Source organism: Cibotium barometz, chromosome 14 (assembly GCF_041138505.1).
Source record: "Cibotium barometz isolate CiBa-2024 chromosome 14, ASM4113850v1, whole genome shotgun sequence".
Taxonomy (NCBI): domain Eukaryota; kingdom Viridiplantae; phylum Streptophyta; class Polypodiopsida; order Cyatheales; family Cibotiaceae; genus Cibotium; species Cibotium barometz.
The window spans coordinates 1,198,382-1,215,702 of record NC_141059.1 but is presented as its reverse complement, the minus strand read 5'-3'; the positions used below and the strand labels follow the sequence as shown (position 1 = coordinate 1,215,702).

Below are 17,321 nucleotides of genomic sequence, written 5' to 3'. Positions count from 1 at the left end.
CGGACGTCTCGTGTAGCAAGGTTGGCCGAGGTCTTGACCAGCCTCGGTTCGATTTAAATGGTGAGCTTCCGGTACGGTGGATGAGGGACCAAGGAAGCGGCCTATGAGTGAAGCACTAGGTGACCTGCGAAGGATCCTAGAGGGTGTTGACCATACGATGCTCGGGCTCTGGGTCGTCGAAGATACCCACCCGTGCGTCGAGGAAGAAAAGGAAACAAAGTGTTAGAGTTGTTTTCTGAACTCGGGCATGGATCTGGTTGATTGACCTTGCTGGTCCTCAACGGATGAGTCCATGGTTTTTTTATATGGATCTGTTGGTTGATCTTGCTGATCTTCAACGGAGAGTCCATCTGGATTTTTATAAGTGAATATATTTCTGGGTACTATGAGCTAGGAACTATTGAAAAGGCCCATGAGTGGACAGGTGGTGAGCGTTCTGGTTTGGCAATGATGCCATAGGTACACCGATGAAGGAATGATTGGAAATTAGAATTCAACCGGATATTTTGGAGGATTATGATCAGTGATATTATGGTTTCATTAAAAGATTGTTTTAAAGACAGCTGAATCTGTGGAACATGCAATTTCATATTGGGTGTGTAAGTAGTGTGACTATCTTGAAGTTTGCCTGAAGTGCTGGCTAGGGGGCCTGGGAACTCTTTTCCCTGGTACCCGGGACAAAACATAACCAAATTCTTAAATGGATCCTATCACTACAGTGGTTGGGCGGTTGGCTAACCCATGGGATTGGATGGGGTTAGGCTGGACTGATGGATCCCTAAAATGAGACTCAATTCTGTTAAGTTGCGATAGTTGAAGTAAATCCCGGATAGTCTTTGTTCTATGGAAAAGAATCAACGGCTGTGCCTCTTGATGAGGAAAAAAGCGTGGGTTTCTATGATCCAAGTGCAAGTCTCTTTCCTTGATCTGACCATGTGACTTACGGGTTTGGTCGGATAAGTTTGGTTAGTTCAGGCTCTTGACTACGTTAGAATAAAAATATCTTGGAGGAATCGCCCGTGCTTTCTGGGCGAGGGAAGTTTTTTCGGGTTTGGTTTTGGAAGAACCGAGGGATTAGTCTCTTGTGTGGATATCCGTGGGCGAGGCCCCAAGTGAGAGGCTCTGCCCTGCGCAAGAAGTGCTACTTCCGCTGCTAGCACCCCCGATTTCGTTGTGCAGAGGGGGCAGGGATCTTTCAATCTCAATTTCATTCTTATAGGCAAGCACATCCATCATCCCATATTAGGCAAGCACATCCATCAGCCCATATAATAGGCAAGCACATCCATTCATTCTTACAGGCAAGCACATCTAGCATATTATAGATATAGATTTTAGAAATCCTTTAGATAGATCGAGATTAGGCTTTTAGGAAGATTTCTTTGAAGAAGTAACAGAATCCGGATTTACTTTTGCTTATCATCGACATCAAGTGGGTTTGACTTTTGTTGAGGCATGGGGCGGACTGCCCACCAGGTGTTGCCAAGTGTTAACCCGTAGATTTATCCTTAGCTATTTACCATTTATTCGCCAAATAAGTCATGATAATCCAATCAACATACTGAATGCATGTGTCGTTTTGTACCACACATGTTAACATCTTAAGGCGCAAAGTGCACTATAATGTATTCATTCATTCAGAGCACCAATAATATACGCAGTCACACATGGTTCGCCGATTACTTGTTCTTTATTTCTTTGATTGATTATACTTATCTTTAATGTTCTGTATCTTTGATGCTTTAATATGAGTAACTGTATTTGTTGGCTTTTTCATCAATAGTCACAAAGAAAACAACCACAAAATTTTGGTACTTCAGGAATATATGGTTCATCATGTCACTAAATGTAGCTCGAGCATTAGTAAGTCCAAAAGGTTGAAGAATATAAGGTCCATCATGCGACTAAATGTAGTCAAAGAATTAGTAAGTCCAAAAGGCATTACTAAAAACTCATAAAATGACCCATTTGCATGCAAAAGGCAGTCTTATAATCTTCTTTGGTAATCCTAATCTAATTTAAGGTCAATTTCGGAAAACACCTTGGCTCAACTTATCTAAGAGATCATCTATACATGGGATAGGATATCTATTCTTGACACTATTCTTATTGAAATCTCAGTAGTCTATGCACATGCAAAATGTTCTATTCTTCTATTTAAAATGAGAAGAATAGGTACTCCATATGGTCAACTACTAGGCCTAATAAGTTATCTATCAAGTAGGTCCTTAATCTAATTCTGGATCTCTTTTTGCTCTAAAAAATTTACTCTACAAGGAGCTCTACAAAGGATGAATGCTACCAGGGATAATGTCCATTTTATGGTCTTCTGGTCTAGAATTAGGTAATCCAAGAGGTAACACATTCATAAAACAATCTGAAAATTGTGAATTAAATGTCTCATGCGATGTGTCCTTAGAAATTGGTTTTAAAGCAATAAGCTCATTAACCATGACTAGATAAGTCTTTTCCTTTTTCCTCATGGCTCGCTTGTTGGCTTGGGTATGGCTAAGGAGTGCGCAATGACTAGATTCCCATAATCTTTTCAAATATACATTCTCACCATTGAATGCAAAAGATAAGTCATGAGAATTATAATCAATGCAAGGATTATGCTCATGTCTCCATGGCATACTGAGAATAACATCATATGAGTGCAAAGGTGCAATAAGAAAAATGTGAGGTTGCCTATATGACTAGATTCCCATAATCTTTTCAAATATACATTCTCACCATTGAATGCAAAAGATAAGTCATGAGAATTATAATCAATGCAAGGATTATGCTCATGTCTCCATGGATTTTTGACACCTTGGTAAGGAGGGGGAGACGCTTGAGGTAGGCACCTAATTCACACATGTGGATGAGTTTTTAATTCAAAAAAATTGTGATATTTTTATCTCTCCTCTCTCTTGGATCAAACCAAATCAAAAACAGAGCCAAACTGATCCAAATCTATTCCAAATTCATCCAAACTAAAGCTGAAAGATTCTAGAACTTAGTTGGACTTAGTTAGTGGCCTCCCTCACCTATAAATAGATCCTTAGTCTTTTGTAAAAAAAGTGTGTGAACTATACCATGCTAGTATTACATTAAAATAATAATATTTTTTATTATCCCTTAAAAATCCTCTACTTTTGGAGAGATTGGAGCTTCTCTCTCTCTTCAACAATCCTTGGAGCTTTCTTCTCAACATACTAAACCAATTGATTGGTTGGGGGCAAGCAAAATCAAGAGATAAGATGTAATTTCATGGTTTTCTTTAATATTCTCAATGATTTCACTTCTCAATCCCTCTCAAGCTTGAGAAGTTTCAAATGAATTGTTTTTCAATGCAAATTAAGATTTCTGTAAGAATTCTAATGATTAATCACAAAAAGTTTATATTTATGCTTAATTAGGATGCTTTTTATATATATATCTCTCTCTCTCCAAAAGAATGGTCATTCCTATGACTAATTCTTATTCAAATGGATGCTTCTCATTGATAAATTCTCAATTCAAAAATCAAACTCTATGCTAGTTAAGCTAAAGGTTAAAAAATGGCTTTTTTATGCTAATAAAATTATAGTAAATTTATGATTTAATTCCATACATTGGATTTAGGTCTAATGATAGTTATTCTATCATAATTGTACTACAACGTCTTATTCTTTTCAAAAATATTAAAAATTATGAGAGAGAGATCACCACTAATACAAGATTGGGTTCAATCTCCCCCCAAATAAGTGTGACCCCTCAATCTCCCCCCATATTTATATATATTATTGCTAGCTTTTCCAAAAAGACTATTCCGAAAATAAAGCTATTTTCTTGTACTTTTAAGGAAAGTAGAGAGCCACCTAGCAGAGGCTTTGGGTTGTCTTGGAAGTTGGGGGTGATTGAAGTCAACATGGTATAATCCAAAGCGCAGGGTAAAGCCATTTCCCCATTCCCAGTCATCCATGAGCGTCCAATGAAAATAGCCCTTCAAATTCACTTTGTCCACCCTGCCAATTGCAAATGAGATGGTCAGAACCGTCACCTTCCATGCCATGTGTACCAACCCTGGGCTTGAGTAGTTGAAAGCAACAAACTTCCTGTGCTTAGGATAAAAACCCATCAGGGAGGTAGCAAGGGGCATCCTCCAGGCCCTGGGGGTTGTGTATCCACCCTCACATAATCTAGAAATTCAGCACCTTTAGTTTTTCAATAAGATGAGTTTTACTCTCTACCTTGACACCTGTTACTCACTAACCTAATGGAATCAGACATTTCGGACAAGTGATCCTGCAAGAATTTGATCCTGTACTGATCGTTCAATGGCCCATCCAACATCGTTGTCGTTTCTGGATCCAGAGTTCCTGAAACAAGTGCAAAAAATCCTCTTCTGTCAGTCTGGTTATAACTAGGCTACCAACAAGTGCTTCAGGTAGACAAAAATATAATGCAATGCTGTGTTCAAAAATTGAATTTTTTGTAATGTGACGTTGGATCATGTAGGAGGATGAAGGATTACAAATGTATGACTGTAGTGTATGATGTTGGATGTGGAATTACCATTCTCGGTGATATAGATTGGTATATTGTCATACCGACTCTTGAGGTCAGCCAAGACTTTCCTCAAACCCCATGGGCAACTGCGGAACAATGCCTTTTCAGGGGGACCCTGATCATCAAAAGATCAAAACACAACATTGTGGTAGATAAAAAACAATGCTCAATTAAACCTGAGGTTTAAGGGGCTCTGAGAGAAGAGGTCAGACGCATTACCCGAACACATTAGCATGTTCAGCTCTATATTAGAAAGAGAGAGAATGTACTGGGTTCTCATCAACAGCAGCTTCAACTTACCGTCAGTTCACCCAAGAGCTTGCCATCTGCATCCTCCCCTGATCACACCAAGAACATAAGGCTATGATTCATAATTCATTTCTTGTTGGATAGGTAAAGCTTTCCATATTCATGAGACTTAGCTTAGAGAATTTTGTAAGATAAACTGCACTTTATGAATGAATAGATGGCTCACAATAGACCTCCGACTGTGATTCTTTTAACCACACATTGAAACCTGCAGGAGGATCGTCACTAGGCTTTGCCTTGGTTGCCCACAGTGCAAAATAGTAGTTTAAACCTATAAAATCAATGCTTCCTTTCAGATCCCGGCTTTCTTCTTCTGTAAATCTGGGCAACCGCTGGCCTACTAGCTCTTTCATGGCTTGTGGGTAGTCACCAAAAAGCACTGGATCCAGAATCCTGTATGTAAAACATCTCAGGGCCGAGTTGAGAGAGAGAGATTCTACTCATGAAATCATTCATCAGTGCATGCAGTGTGCAAGTATCTTGCTTGCTTTTCTTCTCACCAGCCCATCTCAAATTCTTGACATCTTGTAGCAGCCTCTATATCTTCTTGTGTTTCCGACATCGGCTCATAACACGTTATATCAGTGCTCATACCGATTGAGCCTTGCTGTTCTTTCTGTAGCAGAGCAACAAGACACACGAAATGTATCCCCATGAAAGCTTCCGAGGGGCTTACTATTGAAAAATGCAATATATCACATGTGTTTACCTGTAGTTTTTGGCCCTATGTTTTATAAAATAGGGGCTAACCTTTAGCAAAGTCATTTCAAAATACCCTTTATTATGCACATATATTTCTTTGAACGGTCCTCAAAAATAAATTTTATTATTGAAGTCATGTTTAACTCACATGCATGATGCTATCTCTTGCATATTTTATAGTGAGCCCATTTCAAAAGGTAGATATATAGGAAATTGCAAGAAAAAAAACATGCCTGATAATCTGCCCTGTACAGTTTTACAGCTGCTGCATGAGATAAAAGCTGGTGATGAGCCGCTGCATATGGATTAGTGCTTCCAACCGACACTCTTCCAGGGGCCATTATGCCATACTCATAAGTCAAAACGGTCATCAAATGTATTTCATTGAAGGTTATCCAGTTCTTTACTCTGTCCCCGAAGCATTTGAAGCATGTGTTTACAAAAATCAAGAAATGCTTTCTGCAGGCCCAGCGATTTGTCAAAAAGTAGATACAAGCAAGCAAGCACGCACAGATCAATCAGCAATGAGTATCGAGGGTCCTTCAAAGCTTACATGATGTTTTTGGTACCCCAGCCCTTCACATCAGGGTCATCCTGGAGAAACTGGGGTAGATCCCAGTGATAAAGTGTGACAAATGGAATCAAACCTACAACAATACACTGCCTTCTCTGAGGACATCCATGCATTTAATTTCAAAAAATTGCAACAGACGGTCAACAAAACTGCTGATTTTAAATTTTTTTAAAAAAAAACCCTACCAGCCTCGATAATGCAGTCAATGACGTCATTGTAATATGCCAGCCCTTCCTTGTTGAGCCTTCCAGAGGTTTCTAATGCCAAGAATTGGAATACTCTTAATCAGAACAACTAAGCTCAGTACTGTCAACAATCAGGACTGACGACAAAGTGATCACAACAACAGGGGCTCACTTGAGCGTTACCTGGAAAGAGGCGGGGCCATGAAATGGAGAGACGGTAGGCGTCTGCACCCAGTCTCTTGACCTCCAAGATGTCTTCCTGCAAATCAACATGGTTAAGCAGCTTTTCAAGTCTTCATTTTGGTGCTTTACAAGGTCCACACTAAATTTCATTGCTACGCTCCCAAGGTTGTTGGCAGGGGTCTGACAATCAATCGAGGTCAGAGATCAGGCCCATGGACAAGTGGTCCATACATACATTTGGTACCACAGTATACAGCCGGTACATAATGTGTGGATTTCGCAGAGACTGTTCTCCATGCAAGTCAACACGTTCAAGCTGTTCATAGTATGCTCGAAAAGCCACAAGAACCTAAACAAATATGGAGGCCCAAACTACAAGAACCTTCTTGCACCAATGGCACTAATGACCAAGGAGTGGCAATTACTCAAGTAAAACAGGTAACATCTTCTGAAGTCTGCTCCAAAAGAAAAGAGAAGAAGATGGCAGAACCACATGAACCCACGGGTGGATCCACAAGAATTACTTGCAGCCACTGTGTCCAGACCCCATGGCCACTTTAATACATTGGATGGAAGAAGTGCTCAAGTGCTCCAAAATCTCCACAGCATCAGCGAAACATCTACTCCAATATGTCAAAAGGGAATCAATTTTTTTAAGGCCTAGTAAATTCTCATGCCATGAGAAGGGGGCTACTAATTTCCAACATCAGGGGAAAACAAGTTTAGACTTTCTTAACTGTAAAAATACTAACATCCTTTCGATTCTCAGGTTGTGAGATTCGACCATGAAAATCAGACTAACATGCTAGCTGGAGCTGGGGAATGTTTAATTAACATTTACCAACCCTTCCAAACATCACTAATAAAGATCAATTTATGATGCACTTCATTGGATTTTCAAATCGTGAAAAAAAATGCTCTGTATTTTCGCCCTTACTTCCTTAGTTTCTACTGAAAACTAGCTTAGTAGAAACAGCTTCAAATTGACGATGGTAGCAGTGGCTAGAGAAAAAGTGAGAAACCCGGGGGTACGAAGAACACACAACATAGCAGAAAATCAAATTCATTTTGATAAAGTGAGAATGCTGCAAGCTGGATTAGGGGGTGATCAGTACCTTAAACCTATGGAAGTGATCGCAGGTCACTGCAGGCGTGCTTCCATCAGCAACAGTTCCTGCAAAGAAAAAAGCTCATGCATTTATTTACAGTGATTAAGAAGACAAGAAACGGCCCAATACAATAAAATCAAGCCAAATTCTTCAATATTGCAGATAAAAGCCTTGCCTGGACGGCTGGCAAAGGTGTCCCAAATGCCTTTCCCTCTTCCGCCTTCCGAAGTGGCGCCTTCTATCTGCGTCGTTTTGCAAAACACGCAGAGCTCTCATAAACCCATTTAATGAGCTTCCCCAAAACTCACCTTAATTATCTACCCATTGGGCCCAATCTTAATTAATCTACCAACACCAATTTCAAGCTGAGGTTTGATTGATGGTTGGATTCTCTGATCAGTTTTGCCAAGATCAAGGAAGGAGATGAACTTTGCCTGCACAGCGCTTGTAGCCACACCGAAGATGAAGGTTGACGGAAAACAAGAGGATCGTGAGAGGTCAGACATGGCTACAATGCAGAAAGAAGAGCGCTCAAGCAAAAAAGATTGTAGCGCAGGTAATATTTTGTAGCCTTCAACACTGGAAAAACAACACAAAACCACCCTCCCACACACCCACACACACACACACCCCCCCCCCCCACCCAAAAAAAAAAAAAGGAGTTTCAAAATAAGGAGACCTTTCCCAAAATCTCCACATCAATCGACCAAAATTTTCAATATCTTTAAGATGAGTCAAATATTCAACATCTTTAAGATGAGTCAAATATTCAACATCTTTTTTTCCAATATCTTAGCCCAAATATTCAACCAGTTTTTCTTTTCAATCTTATCCATGGAAAATATACCAAAGGAAAAAAACTCAAAGTAAAGAGACCATTGCCAGTTTTCTTTCCCAAATATCTACACATCAATCGGTTTCAAAAATGCAAGATTTTCAATACCTTAGAGGAGTCAAATATTCAACCTTTTTTTTCAATCTTAGCCATGGAAAGACGGTTTTTTCTAGCACCGCATGGGGTTGTCATGCCCCACATTTCAAATAAAGATTTGGAAAGTACATTGTAGCCTTCAAATTTCAAAGGTGGACTTTGAAAAGCAAAAAAATTATTGAGTCTTTTTTTAAATAACATCTTGTGTAGAGAAATAAATCCTCCCTTCTTGCAATTTCTTGCCTACACTTTAGTTGGTTGATATATCCGAGAACTAATAGAAACATCCACTTGCATGTTTGTGAAAGAGGGATCGACAAGTTGGGAGGACGACCCGCCTTGAATTTTGTCAGACAGGTGGGGCCATGAAAAAATTCGGAGGTTAATTAAGAGGGGGTGGTTGCAAGATAAGGGGCACCACTTTTGACAGTTGCGCGCACTGAAGGTAGCCTGAAAACAGGCTTCTTCACAACTTAAAGGTCCAATCTCTCATGGTTATGTTTGGAATTATTTAGTGGCATGGTATTTGGGCCTCATTATACATATAGTGGGTATTCGAATGGCTCCCCCTTATCGAAAATCCAATTTATTTTAATGATTGTTTCATTGCACAGAAGTTTTGGCATTTGCATTTCCAACTTTCTTTATTACAGTATACGTCACACATACAATGCTTAGTACTTCTATATCCCAAGTCCAATGATCCTCCCAATTCATCCATGAAAAGAACACATTGCATAGAGCTTAACTTGATTTATTGGAAATTTTTTAGTATTTAACTATTTTTTATAAATATTTTTTTCTCTGCTTTATATTGTAAAGTAACATGTGATTTTCTATTCAAGATCTTGGCAAATGTGAAGCTCATCATTGAAGATTCAACGGTGAGAAGTTAGACAAATATGTCTAGAATGTGGTCATATTGTCAAATTGTAATTTTAACGGTTGAATTTCTTCCAATCTTCTGTAGAAAATTCACTTTATCTCTTAGAGGGCCTGTAGAAGATTAATAATTTAATTATATTAATTTAATACGACCCTCATTGTACTTCAATTTCTTGTGGATCAAAGTACTTGTCATGATGAATTTAACAAAAAAATTTGGAGTGAATTTGAGTAAGCCCATTTTCCAGCCATCTTAATCAAATTTTCATTGCTTGTCTGCCCAAAGTCTAAAACAAAGGATGCCTATTAGGCTTGCTGTCTCACCAAACCTAGAGAGTATGCTATTTGTCAAGCAATTGAGCTACGGTAGCATAGTCTTAAGCCTACATGTACATGCCACATCATATGGAGGAGACTCCACATAAGTATCTTGTCATCTCATCATGCCTTGTCATTATGCCATCTCAACTTAGTTAACAAGGTTGACTCCCTAAAGCCTACATGGCATGCCACATCACATGCATACATGGCATTTTCATGTAATCAAGAATGTCCATCTCAACTTACCACCTTAGCACGGTCAACTTGGTTAACTTTCTGTGTCTACATGGCATGGCATATCATATACATGCATGGCATTGCCACCTCACACTTGAGCACGAGGCATGCCCATGTGTCAGCAGCATTTTGCCACATGGCAAAATGTATGCCACCTCACCATTATATTTCTTGATTTTATTAATATAAAAAATAAAAAAAATCATTATTAAAATAATTTATTTTCAATAAAAAATTTAAAATAAAATTATGTAATATAATTTTAAAGCTCTCCTCCAAAAAAAGAAAAAATAAATATAATTTTTTTATCAAATAAATATTATTTATTGAACAAAATATATCATTAAAACATAAGATTTTTTTTTCAATCAAGTGAACATTATGATATAATCAAAAAATTTATTACTATTTAAAATATATATAGCATATTTGGAAAAATCCTGAAAAATGTTCATTTTTAAGACATATGCTACTTTGTTGCTTATGTACTTCCAAATAAAAAGGCATTTTATATGTTTAGCATTTTTTACATAAGCATAGGGTTATGTTCTACATGCCCAATGAAGCATTTTGGTTTTTAAAGCCTACATTAGGAGTTTGAATTTTTTTCGCAACCCCCAAGAAAAGGACACTTAAGTGTCCTGTTTTGGTACCAAACTAGTGTTAAAATAAAGAGAATGTAAAAGTCATACAAGTGTAGTCTCTGAGCTAGAGAGGTAAATTTTATCCCAAGCGGCCGTCTTAAAGTTCGTTAGAACCTTCTTTGAAATGATACATTCGAAACTGCAAGAATAAGGTTAGTTCAAGAGGATATTATTGCACACGGAAGACAGTTTGGAGGGAATTAGAGAATCTTCATCTCCAATTTCAAAAGACAAATACAAGCCTTCTCTCACCATAACCAGTCCTATTCTTTCACTCTGCATCATATAGTATACTTACTCATTCCTAGAACACTCCAATGGAGAACAACCATGTACACACTCATTCTATTGAAGAGTCCAATCATGAAAGCATTAAGAGAAAGTACCATCTGCACATTGATCTAGATAGTGCGTATGCGCCCATTCAAAAACGCAGAAGTGGACAACTATTACTCTCATCAGATGTTAAAGATCATATGAGGTTGTCGGGGAAGCAACACATAGACCTTTGGTGTGATGGCTCCATCTATCCTATTGACCCCTGTACTGCTTCACATCCTCCATTTTCAAATCCCACAACTCTCTTACGTTTTACAGGTGATGGTGCCACAGGCTTACTAGGATATTACAAGTCAATTTCTTACATACAAGAAAGAGAAAGGCATTATTCACAACACTTAGCAAATGAGCTTCTTGGCTTGTCTGGTGAATGCAAGACACAGAAAGTTAGATTGGAAGAATAAGAATGTCAAATCAATAAACTAAGAAGTGACCTCCACAAATATAGAGAAAAAGACACAATCATTCGAATCATGGTGCATACGAAAAAGAAAGCTCAAAAATGTCAAGAACTTGAGGCTCAATTCTGGAGGCCTGAAGAAGAGAATCCAAGCCATAAGGTAAGATTGCACTGAATGCATTCCCATTCACATGTCTTTTGTGTTAGCAATTAATATTATTTTATTTGCTAGGCTTCTTTGGGATTTACATGTTCTCTACGTTAGTAATGAGTAGTGTTGTATTTGTAGGGTTGTCATACATCCTAACAAAGAGAATATTAATCCCAATCTCAATCCAGAAAAGCAACTAAAACCATTCGTGACATCAAGAATGGCAAGAGAAATGATAAAAGAGAAGAAGCTCAAGGTGGTTCAACGAGATATAGTTGATGAATTTGTAACCAACAATACAGTTTCAGCTATGCAAATATTCAATACGCCATGGATTCAAGTGGAGTCAGTCATAAGGGTTATAGTGCCATCCAGAAGTCAGTGTCATCCCTCCTTGAGGCCAAAGGCATGAAAGCAAAGCTACTTCCAACACTTACAAAAGTTTGGAGACATAGGGAGGAATTAAACACAGAACAACTTCACTATGTTGGTCACTCATACCACATTGTAGGAGAGTTTAAGGGAGAAGGTGGCAGCATATTCTACAATGAACACAACAATATATTCATGGACTTGGAGCTCTTGCAAAAGAGAATGGTGGAGTTATATGATATTAAATTTGAGGAGGTAGGAGGTGTACTTTAGTTTGTCATCAAGCCTGATGAGTGCGAGATTATCAAGGAGAAAAAGACGGAAAGGGTCACAATAACACTTATGAATAGGGCTCTTTGTAATTGTAGTAGGGATGATTCAAAGTATTTTAGTTGCAGTCTGAGATGAACATTTGGTGGCTAGGTTCATTTGAGGTCAAGAAAGAGGACCATGAATCCTTGGTTTGGGTATTTCATCAGACACATATCCCCAATCTCATCAAAGAACAGATGAATGCAAACAGGATGCTCCATGTAGAGAAAAGGGGGGAATTTCAAGTCTAATGGCATCTTGTGGGTGATTTGAAGACTCTCATGCTTATTTAATTGCAGCAAAGGGGCCAATGCAAAGTCTCCATGCCTTTACTGCATGGACTCCTGCAAGGGTGATGGACTCTAAGTGGTGGAGATGACCACCCAACAGACAAATTTTGGATGAGAACTTTAAACCAGTGTTTGAGATTCCTCTTTCCAATGTGCATATATGCACGCTTCATGCTTTGTGTCGTATCATAGAGAAACTAGTATATCTCCACATTGGTTTTGCTTGGAATATCAAGAATGTAGCAGAGAGGAAAGAAGCCATCAGTGCATTGGAGAAGGTGCTATTAGAAATTGGACTACATGGAGGTAATGTCCAGATTTTGAAGGACACTAAAAAGTCATCAAATGAAAAGGAAATTCCAATGAAGCCCTCCATTGGAGGTGTTAAGGCAAGAAGATTTCTTTCCAAGCCAATGAATAATCAGCAACACAAACTTACGAAGTTAGGAAAGCAATATACAACAACCTACACAAGTCGAATCGAATACCAACAGTGGAAGAAGCTTCATAATGCAGTGAAAGACCATGAAGGTGCTTCAAGGAATGTCAAAGCAGATGTTTGGTGTTCAATTGATACTGTGTTCCAAATGTGTGAGAAAGTCAGCTACTCCCAGCAAGACAAAAAGAGCTTTCAAGACAACTTACAAGCGTTCAAAAAAGCATTCAGAGCTACTTGGACTGACACCAACATTACACACTACATGGTATGTTTCTAGCTTACTGTTTCCTAGCCATTGATACTAACTTGCATTGTATGTTTTCTTCTGCAGCATTTGGAACACACAAGGACTCAAGGAATCACACTATATGGCCCGAAATGCATATTTCAGGCACACACAACATGGTGGTGGAAAAAGTAAGGCAAACAGCCTACAAGAAGTGTTCCAATGGTTCTATAGAAGGATATTGCAACAACTACATAAAAAAGAAACCTTGAGGTCATCCAAACTAATGCAGACAGTCAGACATATGGAAAGGAAGAGATGGAAGCGTTCCGAAGCATTTAAAAACTCAGATGCCATAGAAGCACAAAACAAATGGAGAGAACAAAAGATTTTTATTAATCATCGTTGGACAGATAGATGTAACACATAAGTCTTTTACAATGTATCTTTCCATTCTAATGACTTTGGTAATTCCAGTGAATCTGGCTTTCGTTTATACCTTAGCAAACGGTGTTTGCCATACTCTTCTAGTTCCTCTGGGTTCTCTATGCCTAGAGATAATGCTACTGCAGCATATGTATGAAAGTGACCTCTTTGGTTGCCGACATAACCAGGGTAGCATCCAAAAATTTCTAAGGTAGTAGACTTCTCTATCAAAATAATCTTCTCATAACTCTTAGGAATAATCATTGCACCTAGGAACAGGGACAATGTCTTGAATACAAAATTTGCAACTTTCCCTTCCTGGCTCATGGCATTGTTGTAGACTATAATCTTTGCCTTAGACAATCTGCTTAGATAGTGAAAGAGAGCTGCGTCTTTTATGCCGCTGCAAGAATTTATCTTTGACTTCAAATGTACTCTTCAAAACAAAATAATTAAGGAAACATAAGTCTACATATATCAAATTCACACACACACACACACACACACACAGAGACACACACAACACACACATACATAAAGAGAGAGAGAGAGAGAGAGAGAGAGAGAGAGAGAGAACCTGAGTCTCATCCCGAACAGTTGGTCTTGCCAAAGGTTAATAGAACTTTTAGTATCTTCTCCTAGTTTGTTCATAAACTCCTTTGTGGAGTCATTCAACTTATCAAAGCCATATTTGGCCTGCAGCTCCATGAAGGTTTTATCATCCGGCACAAATCCATCATCTTTGGATTTTTGTGCTTTGCCCAAACAAATACTGAGACACTCTTTACTATTATAATTTTCCTCCAATGCTAAGTCATCTCCATCATCTTCTGAGACAAAATCACTACCCTCTTCCAGAAAATTGGCAATAGCAGATAAAGCAAAATCTTCCCTCAGGCTGAAAATATTCTGAATGTCAGCCCCAACAGTACGCTCTCTCTCTCTCTCTCTCTCTCTCTCTCTCTCTCTCTCTCTCTCTCTCTCTCTCAAATACGAGAACCATTAATAGTGGCGTGAGGATTAAATAACTTTAAAAACGCGCCCACGTGTGTAGTAATAACGGACACGTGTGATGTTGACAATTGACACGTGGGGTTTGTGAATATTAAAAACGACTCTTTTTTAATTCTATTTGTAACGATGCACCTGAGAGAGAGAGAGCATCTAATAGATAGCCTGGATGCCTTAGTTTTAGATATTTCTGCTTTTGCAGGAACCATTGGAGCCTTGCCATTATAGAATTGGATAAGAGAATCGTGTGGACTCTTAATTCAATACCAAGATCACATCCTGAGTTAGGCCTGTAAGTAAACATTCAAAGCACCTTTCTCTAGTATCTATGGCTCCTTGAAGTTGGCAATGTATCTTATTGTGAAAGCTTATTTATTATGCACGTGTATAAAAAGGCTTCTTCATGTTCTTGGTTCCCTATATGGAGACAATGAACTGTACAAATCAGAGGTCAAGCCTGTTCAAGTTCCCAAGCAAGGAGACTCACACTCCTGTGGATGGAGATCGATGATACATGTAGAATACATTCTCCAGAGTCTCTTCTCCATGAATCCCTTCATGTCCAAGGTAAATGGAAGAATCATTGGGTGGACATTGATTTAGCTAGATTTGCGATCTGACATTGTGAATTTTGTTTTTTCAGACCGCATTACAGAATTATGATAGTAACTATGTGGAGTGGTACAGAGTGACCACCATGATATGATTAATACTAAAGAATAGCACAAAGAGATGTCTGAGGAGAACCATCCAGAATTCCCAATCTTGCAGATGTTGAGGTGCTCCTTCAGGCTATAGAGGGGACGAGTCAAAGCCCTCTGAGCACATAGAGGCAGAGCCAAGGCCCAATGTGGAGGTTAACATTGAACATCCCAAGGCTGATGAGGTAGAGCAAGCTGAAGAGACAGAGCCAAATCCTGAAGAGAAAACAAACGAGAAGCAGACTGCAGAGGCTGAGGCGGGACCTAGTAGGGAGGCAAACAATGAAGAACCTAAGTCTGATGAGGATGCCAAGGGGCTAGTGAGGATCCCAAGCTTGATGAAGATCCCAAGCCTAATTTACCTGATGTAATGTAACCAACTCAATTTTAAGAATTGTTTCTATTAGCTTTTTTTGTCCCTTAAAAATGATTATAAGCTTCAATCATATTCAGACTGATCAGAATCATGTCAATAATGATTCCAGACACAGAGGGGACTGTCTGCTGTGAGTGGTAACACCCATGAGCACCTCTCTCTGTAATCTAATCCTCATCTCTCTTCTGCATCCCTCATCATACCAGTTGTTCTGGGGCATGTTCCCAGATCGTCTCCGTGTAGGCTGACTATGGGGATATGCCTTTAATGCTGCAGCATGAAGCGTCTCTATTAATATCTGAGTGAGCTCATCTAATGGCCGTCCCGGCTCCTTGGCACATAAGCATCTGTATATCTCATCCGTGTACACGGTGTCAGTCTCCCTCTCATAAAGGTATAACGAGTGTGTGTGGAGACTTGTCCCAATGGAGCTGTGCTGAACTGAAATGTGAGAGTGAAGGACAAGATAGCATGATCCACTGCTACTCCAACCGGCCTAGTTCCTACCATAAAATCCTTGAAAGAGGGAATGAGACTGGGCTGAGCCATAACATAGTCCACTGTACTAGCACCATGCCGATGTGGAAAGCAAGTGAAACCGCCCGCTGTCGGGAATCTCTGTAGGCCATTCAGGATGGCCAATCCATGTGCAGTCCCCATGTCTATCAAATACCACCCATACTCAGTGTGTTCCTCATCCAATGGGATTCTAGATAGGCCCATATCCCTAACATCAAGCTCCCTCAACATCTCCTCTGAGGTATCATAAAATACTATCTGGTTATGAGCGGTACTGGTGGGCGGCATTGAAGTCCCCCAGGAGAATCATGTCACCATCCCTGGAGAACTCCCAAGGAGAACTCCCAAATGTCATCATCCAAAATAGAAAAGGGAGACTGCCCGCTAGGTGATGCATACACTAATGTACTAGGAGCAAAATAGCATATAGAAATGTAGAGATATCTGCCCTCAGTCTACTAACCCACATGTACCTAGCCTGCTCATCTTTGCAGACTATATGTATCAGTGGCTGTAGCTCCTCTCTAAACAATACTGCCACTCCTCCTGAGCCCCATCCTCTATGCTTTGAACAGAAGATGATGTCCCTCCCAGTGAAACTATCCTCAAAAGCCCCTACATCAAGGCATAGAGATCCATTACAATTCCAAGTAGCAACTTTGAGTGTAGTCCCATAGGTCTCGCACCGTCATGAAGAGCGCCTCTCCATAATGACCAGTCTACCATCTCTATAGAAGGCCACTTTCCCTTTCTCTCGGGCTGCCCTTTTCTCAGGCATAACTTCTTTCATGTGGGCAAGCTACGAGAGTGTGAGGTCATCTCCAATAAATATTCCCATCTTGAGTGTAGGACGTCTCTTCAAGAAGTCCTTCTTTGCTTCCATGGAGGGGAAACGAATGATAAGTGCTCTCTCCTTAGAAGATTCGCCACTACCTTCTCTCTTCTTTCCCACTCTCCATGCCTTTGTGTGCGTGGCTTCAATGCCCATCATAGAAAAAGAGCTCCTTGGTTTCCCCTTCCGCATAGAGAAGAGCTCCTTGGTTTCCCCTTCCGCATCATCATGGTCTTTTAGACCGGACACTCATACATGTAAGGCCCAGGTCTTCCTCCTTTGCTCCTCTTCAAGGGTCATGTTGATGATGGTGG

At 39.5% G+C, this 17,321-nt stretch overlaps 1 protein-coding gene and 1 pseudogene across 1 annotated transcript; one reads left to right on the top strand and one right to left on the bottom strand.

The window, feature by feature from the left end:
• Positions 1–3,540: 3,540 nt before the first annotated feature.
• Positions 3,541–8,177, bottom strand: LOC147631534 (putative beta-glucosidase 41). The gene is made up of 13 exons (XM_086808039.1): positions 8,030–8,177; positions 7,771–7,837; positions 7,602–7,660; positions 6,487–6,562; positions 6,304–6,375; positions 6,098–6,191; positions 5,778–6,003; positions 5,343–5,458; positions 5,009–5,235; positions 4,834–4,871; positions 4,540–4,648; positions 4,238–4,343; positions 3,541–3,989 (listed from the first exon to the last, which is right to left on the bottom strand). Exons 1-13 carry the CDS (start codon positions 8,099–8,101, stop codon positions 3,806–3,808), a joined length of 1,446 nt encoding a protein of 481 aa, XP_086664165.1. The 5' UTR covers positions 8,102–8,177; the 3' UTR covers positions 3,541–3,805.
• A 3,636-nt stretch (positions 8,178–11,813) lies between these two features.
• Positions 11,814–15,285, top strand: LOC147631533 (uncharacterized; annotated as a pseudogene).
• Positions 15,286–17,321: the final 2,036 nt, after the last annotated feature.